General features: G+C 36.1%; 1 protein-coding gene across 5 annotated transcripts in view; it reads right to left on the bottom strand.

Moving 5' to 3' along the window:
* fat1a (FAT atypical cadherin 1a) overlaps nucleotides 1–12240 on the bottom strand; it is a 204968-nt gene that overhangs the window by 70851 nt on the left and 121877 nt on the right. For all 5 annotated transcript variants that reach the window (XM_043689861.2, XM_043689853.2, XM_087988561.1 and 2 more), the window contains exons 7-9: nucleotides 7161–7300; nucleotides 3787–4062; nucleotides 2519–2729 (exon numbers count right to left, since the gene is read on the bottom strand). In XM_043689861.2, coding sequence (XP_043545796.2) covers nucleotides 2519–2729; nucleotides 3787–4062; nucleotides 7161–7300 — 627 coding nt within the window. The remainder of the gene's footprint in view (nucleotides 1–2518; nucleotides 2730–3786; nucleotides 4063–7160; nucleotides 7301–12240) is intronic.

The raw sequence follows: 12240 nt of genomic DNA, 5'->3' as shown, positions 1-12240 counted from the left end.
GGGAAAACTTAAAAATGGTGGCTGCGACCCAATTCTAGAATTCCTGTCCCCATTCCAACTGTGTGGCAGTTTTGGCTCCTTGGAATAACGAGCCCATACTCAGCAATTGTGTCCTTGCCTATCTCAATGCAGGGACAAAAACTCACACCACTTGGAAATTTGATGGATTCCAACAGAGTTTGGAGGAGACAGTTTACGGCTTCTTAAAGAACTCCTGAACATAGATTTTCTTAAACTGGAGCCAGAAACCTTCTGTCAGCCAAAATTACATAAGTGGTCAACTTCACATGCTATATTTAGGTGAAGGAGTATAATTTAAGTATGTCTTAGTGCAGTGATTGATAACAGAGCTTAGTTCTTAAATATCGAATGAGCATCAAATTGAACAGCAATTTTGTTTTTAAGTGTTCGGATGCGTTAAGGATACTTTGTGTAGTTGATCAAGTGTTTTTCAGCATTCTGCAGTAAGGAGAATTGAGCATTAATGAGTATAAAGAACTTGGTCAACCTTTAAAGCTCTCTTCAAACATCTAATTACAGAATCAATGAGTCCAATAATAACAAAACATATCTTTGAAATGTTTTGAACTATCAAAATAAACATTCAAAAGTATTCAGGGAAAAAAAACTCCTTCTACAAACTCAACTACAAATGTCTTTTATATAGCATGAAAAAGCATCCATACTGTAAACACTTATTCCTGTATAAATAAACAAATAGGCACTGAAAAATGAAGACTTCAAAAGAAAGCTAAAGTTATTAAAAGTTCATAAAACAGTCAAACAAACTTAAAAGTCCCCTTCACAACTATCCCTATAAAGCTAGGTCCATTATTGGGTCAAAAATTCAACTAAGCAGTAATTGTGAAATTCTATTGCCTGGAGTGGCAACAAAGGCTCTAAAGCTAAATACATTGAAACCTTTGAAGACGACTGAACTGATAGCCAACTGATTTACCAGATCACTGATTTTGATTGATAGGTTGACCATCTATTCAGTGACAGGTGAAAATTTGACCCCCTATTTAAAATGAGTGAGGAATCCACAACTTAACTTAAGAACGTCTGGACTGTTATTAGATTAGATTAGATTACTTACAGTGTGGAAACAGGCCCTTCGGCCCAGCAAGTCCACACTGACACGCCGAAGCGTAACCCACCCAGACCCATTCTCTTACATTTACCCCTTCACCTAACACTACGGGCAATTTAGCATGGCCAATTCACCTAACCTGCACATTTTTTGGATTGTGGGAGGAAACCGGAGCACCCGGAGGAAACCCACGCAGACACGGGGAGAATGTGCAAACTCCACACAGAGAGTCGCCTGAGGCAGGAATTGAACCCGGGTCTCTGGCGCTGTGAAGCAGCAGTGCTAACCACTGTGCTACCGTGCCGCCCGTTATCTTGTGCTGTGCTTAATGAACCCAAATGCTTTCTTTCAGCCAGACATGAAAAATAATTAAAGTAGTAAAATCATTTCAAAGTTTTAAATGAATCTTCTTGCTAGTATTTGATTTTCAGGATTTTAGCCTTTGACAAACTAAAACTGCATCATAAATAATATGCATATCATTTCAGACATCTAAGGAATGTGCTTGTAATATGGTTAATCCAACATTCACTATGCTTTCCACCCCCAATTTCTTTGTTTTTTGTACAAAATACAATGTTGGGAAAATAGGAAAAATGTCTCCATAGGTTAGTGCCAATTAAATTCATCAATACACAATCCTACTATTTATCCTCATTCAAGTATGTTCACTAATTTGTAGACACGAACATGAAATGCTAGGAGTGCAATATTAGCAATTTGGATGCTAAAGCTCCCCACTATTTTCCATTTTCAATGGCTATTCAGCTGAATCTACTCCATAGAGCTAAGAAGTTACAGTGGCAGAGTGCTATTTTGAGGTACAGCTTGTCTGTAAAGTTAGAATGTGATCAGTTTTGTATCTGGCTCTTTGACCAATTTGGGAGGGGGGGGTGATGGAGAAAAGAGGATCAAGACTAAGTCGGGCATTACAAAGCTAACAATAGGTCTATTTATCGTGCTACCTGGACATTACTCTCATTTGTAGGTGGTAAGAATTTTCTGTTTTCATTTCAAACTCCTACATAAAACTTCCTTTCATTTAAAAAGAAAATTCTCAAATTTCCCTATTTTCCCATGTTTTTGTTTGCACAAACTAACCAGGCCTTTTTTTTCCATATTTAATGTCTTCACAGTATCTTGTAATTTTTTCTAGTAATCTTCTATCTAATAATTCGCAAATTATTCAGGCTATTGACTTCTATCAATGCCATTTGATTAAGTGTTGCTTTCTCTCCCTTCCTTTATAATTTCTTACTCTGAAATGTTCATTATTCGTTAGGTTTAGAACTTTAATGAAAGATATACATTTGAAACATTACCTTCATTTTTCTTGCTGACTGTTTGGTTGATATTTTCCAATGTTCCTTTCTCATGCAATATGATCAGTAACTCAAGTCTCAAACAAAGGAAACCAAAAATTACCTGATTCAATAGTGTAAGTCACTTCTGCATTTTGGCCTTTATCTTTATCCAGTGCAGTAACTTGAAGCACTGCTGAGTCAATTGCAGCAGATTCATACACATGACCAGTATAGGAGGTACTCGTAAACCATGGTGCATGGTCATTGGTGTCTTCAACATTAATAATGACTCTCACATAATTGCGTTTGACAGGTACATCTTGATCTCGGACCTTGGGAAGGAATGAATAATGTACACTGTCACAAAAACAATTTGTTGACAATCTAATGGCTATCCCCATCTGCTTCCTCCTTAAAACTAGAATGGTGAGAAAATGAGATTGTAAATGAGCAGTCCACCTTCTTGATAGCTTCCTACCTATCTTTGCACATTAGAAAATTTCTCTTCATCCAAATTACTGATACACCACCAGCTCTCCTTGCCAAGAAAGGATCTTCCATGAGTCACCCAAGGAGCACCAAACATTTCATTATCATCCCAATGGAATCAAGGACAGATACAGTGTTGGAGAACAGTGAATTGGCCCAAGTATGTGGATTGGTCCCATTGAGCTGCTGTGGGCCTGTATTAATAAGGAGTTTTACTGAGCACCTTTAGAACAATTAGATCTGAATAGTATGGATAATTCTGATACTCAAATGTGTACTACATCTCTCAAAATTCCTGGTTGTTACATGCACTGTAGTCTGTCTATGCATAAGTGGGCACACAACTTCATTTCCTAATGAAGGGCTTATGCCCAAAACATCAACTCTCCTGCTCCTCGGATGCCTGAACTGTTATGCTTTTCCAATGCCACACTTTTCAACTTTTGACTCTCCAGCATCTGCAATCCTCACTTTCTCCGATACAACATCATTTGAAATGGAAACCTTCACTTACACGCATAGGTCACAGGTACATTAGGAGCATTTCATCTACATGCCGCTGCACAGTCTCAACTCTTAAGGTGCAGTCAAGATTGTAACAGTTCTCTAGTTCAGTGAAACTATCACGCCAGAAAGCATTACAAAATCATAAGTCTAGGGCACATGAATAAAGTGACGAGTTCCAGATGTGGAGACATTTTCCAATTTCTGCCATATTCCACTCTGATAAGATTCAAACTAGTCCTTCAATCTTCTCTTTATAATCAAACTTAATTGGTGAAAGATAGTTTTAAAAAGTCAGGAAGAGTATATACTCATAAAACCATTAAAATAATTGTCTGTGATAATAGCCAAAATGTGTCAAGAAGATATATTTTCTTCAAAGAGTATCACACTCACCATAACAGTAAGAATATGCTGGTGCTTCATCTCATGATCCAGCTTTTCAGCTGTAAGGAGATTCCCAGTGGAAGGATCCAGCCTAAACTTCTTCAGACTGCTTGGATCTGTGCTGCTTTGAAGGATGTAAATCAACTTATTCTTCTCATCCTTATCCGTGGCACTAACTTGCAAAATTATAGATTCAGGAATTGTGTCTTCTGGGATATTTACTTCATATTTTGGTTTTGAAAATTCCGGACGATGGTCATTTGTATCAATTATTTTAATATATACCTGAAATGAGTAAAACTTTAAAGTTGAGACCTGTAATTCACTTATGTCTCTTTACCATAGCAAAACACAACTGCAACCCGATCATTCAAATGACCAGTTTTTAAAACCACTTCAAGTTTATGATTCAGCAAGACTGAGTTAAAATATTACATGCATTACAATGTGAGTTACTGAAACTGAGGGCAGAACAGAATATTTCCCTCGCAAGGGGTGGCAAAGGAGAGCATAAGTGGCAAGTTGTTCTGGAGATCTTTCTTCTTCTTGCCTCCTCCTCAATTAAGTCCACTCGGGACTTTTCCAACTCATCAGCAGTTAAGGTCTTTAAGTGATCAATTAAAGGGTAGTTAAAGGCCTACACATGTCGCTGTCCCAATTTCTGGTCTTCCTAACAGATGAGAAAAGTGACTGAGTTCATGACTGATATGACAGGGATCTGAACAGGGCAACCTACCTTCCAGATTTGGGTGGTGGCATTCATTTGCCCTCAACACCCATCTCGGAGAAGCTAAAGAAAATCACTTCAAAATTAAGCCTGACTGATGCATTTTACGATCTAGAATCTGCCAGCTATTGATTGGCCTAGAACTTCTGGTGAGACCTGTGACTGGTCATGAAGCTCGCTGGACAGCTCTTAACAAGCTGATTAGGTCACTATCTGGGGAGCTTTCTCAATGGTAGGGGCAGCAACAAGTTGCCGCTGAACTCAGGCTCCCACACTTGGACTAAAGAATGAAACACTTTTTTAAAATTTAGATACATATAGATTTATTTTATAAATTATAATGAGCTTGGATGCACAGTTGTGGAGCATGAGTTAAACCTAATTTCTTCTGATTAAAGCCTACAAACTAAAATATAAATGATTTATAATTAGCACCTAACAGTCTCTATTTTAAGTAACTTCCACTCTTCTCCCTCCGTCATCCAAGTTAACACCACTTGATGCATTCTTAAGTACTTAAACCATTAATAAGCTATGCATGTCGTCAAGAGTCTAAAATACTTTACTTTGAAACTTCTTATATTCCAAACATTTGGACAACTTCAGATAATACAGTATGGTTATCTTGACTGTCATTCCACTGACTCCTACTGCTGAGGGAAGATGTGATACTGACTGCATTGATTCATTTGTTCAAAAAAACTCATCTATCCAAGCATTCAGAAATAGGAATGGAAAGTTAAATAGCACAATGACATCATATATGACTTATCTCCAATTATTTCATTTATGAAGTATGTGAGGAATGCTAGTTTTGTACAACATTTACCAGCTTTCTAAATCTGTATTATTCTATTGCAGTTGTCATACTTTATGACACCAATGCTAACTGATGCTTACTGATTAAGGCTCCACTAATTCACAGCAATAACAAGCCAATTTACTTCAAAACCTGGAATGTTACACATGATACTCTTCCACATTTCAAAGCATTTATGCACATGGTTGTGTCATATATTGGCACACAATGACATATTTAACAGTACAATCTAATAGCGAGGGAAGCAATTTGTCTTGTACAAATATACACTGCATATCAGCATCTATAACATTTCAATTTACCAGGCTGCTCAGCAGGTGCCAAGACACTGTGCTAGCTGCAATTAAGAGAAGGGAACCAGAACATCAGTACTTGAGTTTCAGAGTGAGAGAACGAGTGTGAAAATGATTGGGGAACATCTATATTTGTTAGAACAAAAATGGCTAATTATCCTTAGAGTATATGAAAAGGTTTCCTGGATAGTGAGCTCTTGGGGAAACATTTTTACTCTAGAGTTTGAAAAGCTGGATGTGATCAAGAATTTTAAATTACTCCTCCAATGACCTCCTGTTCAGGTTCCTAATGTCCACCATTTATCAATAACAGTTCGAGCAAACCCTGAAATCCATACATTATGTGCATTATGCTGCAGACTTAGAAATATATAATTCGTTCAGGTCACCAGGTCAAAGACTTGGAACGCTATCTCTAACAGCTTTGTGGGTACACCTACATTAAATGGAATGCAATGGTTCAAGGAGGAGGCAGTTCACCATTACTTTCTCACAGCTAACTAGGAATGGGCAATAAGCGTGAGCCCAGCTAACAACACACACACACGTCCTAAATGCAAATATAAAAAGGAAACAAACAGTCTCTGAAAATGTTGAGGTCTCTTGCTGCACACTTCAATGTTGACATTCCTAAGTCGATAGTACAGCATCTTGGTACACTCTTATCTGCAAGTACCTGGTAAGGGGTAGCACAATTAATTCTCAAGATGAAATAAACAAACAGGTGACCTTCAGCTTTAGTCTCTAGAAATAATGAGTATTCAATGACTAGCTGTTTCTTCAGAAAGAAGATGGTCGAGGGAAAATGCAGACTATAGAAAAGTTTCCCTCACACCATGGCAAGACAGTAGAATACTACCATTACAGACCATTGAGGTGAAGGTAAACAACCTTTTAGTCTATGAATGTGAATGTTTCTACTCATGATTATTTCAAAGATATTCATCAAAAATTTCAGTGCTGGTGTTGAAGCTGAATTATATTCAGTACTGTAGTAACTTCTGAACATAAATATTTCCAGTTCCATTTCTGCATGTAGGTATAGGGTATTGTACTTTCCAAGTTATTTTATGTGCGATTTTCTCCAATGTCTCATCTCACAGGCAACTAATGACTTGGAACTTCAGTGATTTTTTAAGAAATGTACTTCCACTCACTCCAGACTATGCCCAGATGATTAAAAAAAAACTTTGCACAACTTGGCACAAAATCAATTTACATTTTAAAAAAACCATGGTAGTTTTTATATCTAGCTAAATGAAGACTTCCAAATTGCAGGCAACATTCAAAATTACAAACTGCATCAAAATGAGAAATTGCATACTATCAATAATATTTAAACTAAAATCTTCTGAATGAACATTGTTGAAAAACAGGGAACATTAATTTTCCACCAGAAAGCAGTTCAACACTGAGTATGTTATGAAACTATAAACTAATAACTTCAAAATGAAATGTGTGTTTTGCAAGACTGAGAGCAGAAATAAAAACTGAAGCCAATTGTTTCCCCTGAATCTAAACCCTTTATCAGAAATTCAATTACCTGAGTGCGGATGGACATTGTTCCATCTGTTGCTTCCACTGTCAAGTTGTAATTTGATTTCTGTTCTGCATCAAGTGGTCTTGCAACAATGATGGTTCCACTACCTTTGTCCACATCAAATCGGCTGTCATAATTGCCACCTGGTTTTAAGAATATGGAAAGGCAAATATAACAAAAGGAAACAGATTCTGCTCTGCTATCCGATTGCACGCAAATAAAAATTTGGTCCTGCTTCACTGGACATGCAAAAACAGAAAAGGATGTTCTGAGCCTTATAGATTGGGACTTCAATAGGAAAAATAAAGCTTCTTTTTATATAATACGGATGTTTAGAGAAATGGAAAATGCTTGGTTTAAACAATGGTTCAACAGGCTCCAACTCACAACCTCCCAACCTCAAAACATATTCACCATTTATCTTTGCTGGGTCCAAATTCTTGAATTCCCAATCACACAAACTGCCACAAGGCAGTTCACAATACATCAGAGCAATTACAGATGGGAAATAAACATGATTGATATCCATTTCCCATCACCAATTTTTAATAAAAAATTATTAAATTGTCAAAACTGAATGAGGAAAGACAGCATATATTTTGAAATGTATTAATTAAAAAGGGACCAAGTAGTCTTCCTGATTTGCATTCTCTCACAAAAACAAAAATTAAATAACATTTTTAAAAAATATCAAATTCATATGCATTTTATCAGAATTTGGAAATTTGTTTTTTAAAATTTGAAGAAAATTTCAATTCATTCACAAAATCAAATTATTAACTATGATAGACAACAGCTATTTATCCCTCACAAATTACTGATGCGCCATTGGAAATTGCGCAGCAAACACAGAAGCATGGCAAAATCTGCCTCCACATTGCAAAATTACCACGGTGAGCAAAACATCAAGTTCAATTATGGGCTTTTGGGACAGATGATTCTCTTCCAGTAAAACCTTTAACAGATATATCAAATGATAGAAAAAGCAACTGATGAAGAAATCTCATGTTACCATAAAATATTAAGCTGCAAAGTATTCTAGATATTAGCAATTTCAATTGCTGAGTGAAAAATAGTGACTCTTTCAGTAGGAATTCAGTTAGTTTGACAAAACTGTGACAAAAAGTTGGCACACATCAAAATGGGTATTTGCATTCCAAATGTTTACATATGTATTTCAATCCCCAATGCTGGCATAGGTAGTTCCAATATTAAATGTTGAAATTAAATGCATGCTTCATGAATTACAATTTGTGAACAACTAGTATAAGCTATCAGGGTCCAAAGTTGCTTAATGGACTAACATATAATTTTCCAGTCTTATTCAGAGACTATAAAGAAACTTGAAACAGGCTCAAACAGAGAATTCATTCATCTTAAGTTAATTTTCGTTGTAACATTTGTGTCAACGTGTAAATTTACATCTTTGACCATCCATTTCTGATTTTACAGAGGGTGTTTGCAGAGTTTTGCAAGCTATCCATGAAACTAAATATTCAACATCCTTGACAGAAAACAATTCGGAGTGCACAAAATCATTTCTGAACTAAATCAGAAAATATTCATTCAATAACTGCTCATTATAACAAGCCTGAAACAACTGGCTCAAAGTGTGAAAGAAAGTCATGCTTGCTACTTATGTAATACAAGAGAATAGCACTCCTACAGTAAAACACATTTCAAGACCTGCTCTTCATAAAATGAAGGGACTTTCTAACTGAGGTATGCATGTTAATACACTCCAGCACTCTTAGGGAATTGATGTGCAACATCAGATAAGAGTTTTAATGAGCCCGCCTGGCATGTTCTGCTAGTCAATCAGATTACGATTGGTGTTGAGCTTTGGATCAATCAAATGCTTTGGCTCCACATCCCTCAATACTCTCACATAATAAAAATGTCAACCTGAATAATAAAAATGTCAACTGAGTCAATGCTCAGATTGTGAGAGCAGAGAGTTCATTTGTGAGGAAACACTGTTTAGCTTTCTTTGACATTATGGCTTCTGTTGCATCCCCTCACTAGAAAGATTATTCTTTATATCCTATTGAATTCTTTTATCATTTGAAGATGCTAGTTTGATCACCCCTCAAGCATTTCAATTCAAAATCTGAGACAAAACAAATGGTATTTTGAAAATTAGTTTTGTGATTGGGATTTACTGAAGTACGTTCAATTAATAAATATAGGAATATAACAGTCTTAAAATTAAAACATTGGTATTAACTATTAATTACCATTTATTACATAACTCTTGGTATTGGCTAGGCAGGAATCAGTGGGAGCTCCAAATCCTCAAAAGAATTTGTATTGAACTGTAGAAAACTTTGGTATGATTGCTTTATGCTGAATAAGTTCATTTTAGCCTTTCCAATGTCAATAATTTGTCTCTCTCTGGTAAATATTCATGAGTCTAAGTAAGTACATTTCCCTTAATTAATTGCTAATTTTCAAGATTGGCTACTCTCTAACACTCCGTTTTTAAGACAACTAGAGACAGAAATTCCAAATCATAATCAACCAAAATTTTTATAACTCTAGCTTTCACTCTTAAAAGCAAAAAGATAGTTGGTTATTTCAATCATTGGCAGATAGCATTTAAATAGCAGCATATTGTATATCTATTCTGACTTTAGCACAAGATAGACTTTAGCACATTTTGGAAGATGAAGTTACATAAACAAACTTTGTAGTGCTGTAAAATATACTGTTTATAGTTCCCAATCACATTGCTACTAATTTTTTGGCAAATATATTAGTGGGAATTGGTTCAATTCAAAATTCTTATACATTATGGTGAACCTCAAAGTGAACATTAAGATCATCAGCAATCAAAACAAATTTAGTTTGCAAATTTATTAATAACTTCACTCTTAAAGGCCATGGAGATATGGCATTCTAAATATCTAATTAAAATGCTGAAACCACAGAGTAGCCCAACATGAATTGCTTCAGAAGTCTTAAAACTTAAACTCTAAACTGAATTATAGAACTTAAAATATCTGACCAATCCAACACCACAGAAGTGGTATGGCACAGAATGAGGTCATTCAGGCCTTCATGCCTGAACCAGCTCATTATATGGACATCATAATCTAGTGCTAACCTCCTGACTTTTCCCATACCCTTGCATATTACTTTACCTAAATAATATCCAATGCCCTCTTGAATGCCTCAGTTGAATACCAAGCTTCCAAATAAAGTTCCATTAACTTTACTCAGTATCAAGTCTTCTTCACTTCACCTTTGTTTCATTTGCACAATACTTCAAATCTATATTCTTATTCTTGCTCCTTTACAAGCTGGAAAAATTTCTCCCTAACTGCTCTATCCAGCCCACTGATGATTTTGAAAACCTCAATTAAATCTCAGCCTTCTTCTCTCCAATAAAAACATTCCCAACTTCATGCTTTCCTCATAATTAAATTCCACATCCAAAGGACCATTCTTGCAAACCTGTTCCACATTCTGTCCAATACATTCACATTCTTCCTATAATATGGTACCTAGTGCTGCACACAACATTCCAGTTGAGGTCTGACCGCTTTTCTCTTGCATTCTGTGCACCTTTTATTAAAGTCAATGATGCTGTATGATTAGATTAGATTAGATTCCCTACAGTGTGAAAACAGGCCCTTCAGCCCAAAAGGTCCACACCGACCCTCCGAAGAGTAATCCACCCAGACCCATTTCCCTCTGACTAATGCACCTAACACTATGGGCAATTTAGCATGGCCAATTCATCTGACCTGAACATCTTTGGACTGTGGGAGGAAACCGGAGCACCGGAAGGAAACCAACACAGACACGGGGAGAATGTGCAAACTCCACACAGTCGCCTGATGCTGAAATCGAACCTGGGTCCCTGGCGCTGAGAGGCAGCAGTGGTATGCTTTAATACTATTCTTTCTATCCAGTTTCAGTGACCATTGCGCACATACACCCAAATACCTCTGCTCCTGTACTCTGCTTAGAACTGTACTCTCAATTTTCTATTATCTTTCAATGTTCTTCTCATGAAAATGCATCACCTCACAGAATTAAATGCCTTAAACAGAATTTATTTTTATTTGTTAATTATTTTGAATTGAAACATTGGTTCCATATATATGCAATGCAATCTAAATTGAGCTGAGAAAGAAAACAAACTGTGCCTCATAACTAAATTTGTCATTGTATTATATAAAAATGTTGGTTTGCTCTCATTTTGTGTCCAACTTTCTCTCTCTTTAGGAAACAGAAGTGTTGGAAGGATTAATAAATTGTTCATTTTTAATATTTAAATACATTGGAATTGAGGATATAAAAGCAGTTTTGCAAAAAATGAATTAACAAATTAGATTAAAGGACATATCATTGGAGAAAACAGTGGCAGATACTGAAGAGGATATTTTTGAAACATTGAATGGATACATTCTAACAAGAAAAGTCCCATCATTTGTCGCAAACTAGAAATGTTATAGAATATTAAACTAAAAGGAAAAACATTATAGTGCAAAAATGGTGGCAGGTCAGAAGATTGGACAGAATACAAAAAAAAACAGCAAAGGAAGGAACATAACAATCACCACAGTAATAGTATAGAGCAAATTGTTGAAGCTGCAGACTGACAAGTCAAAATCATAGAGGTCTTGAGTTCTGAGGACTTTGTCTTAAGAACTTGAAAGAAGTGGTTGGTGAGATAGTTTTTTTTAAAAAATTCCCTACAGTGTGGAAACAGGCCAGTTGATTCAATGGTTTTACTTTTCCCAAACTCCCTTGATTGGGGAGGGCTCTACTAGGTTGGGAGGTTAGAAAATGCAACTCCTTTGTTCAAAAAAAGATAGAAAGACAGAAAATATGGGATAGTTAGCTTAACAACAGTCATAGGGAAAATGTTAGACTGATTAAAGAAACTATAACAGAACTATGGCACAAATTCAAAACAATCAGGGCCAGCCAACATGGTTTTGTGAAAGGGAAATCTCGTTTGACCAATGCGTTGGAGTTGAGGTGGTAACATGTTGTAAATAAAAGGGATCCACTGGATTTATTGCACTAAGATTTCCAAAAGATATTTGGTACGGTGTAACAAAGGTTATTT

Source organism: Chiloscyllium plagiosum, unplaced genomic scaffold (genome assembly GCF_037043375.1).
Source record: "Chiloscyllium plagiosum isolate Xiang-an unplaced genomic scaffold, Cpla_swu_hap1 HiC_scaffold_1, whole genome shotgun sequence".
NCBI classification, from domain to species: Eukaryota; Metazoa; Chordata; class Chondrichthyes; order Orectolobiformes; family Hemiscylliidae; genus Chiloscyllium; species Chiloscyllium plagiosum.
Note: the sequence above shows the minus strand (reverse complement) of the source record. Positions and strands in the feature narration are given on the sequence as shown.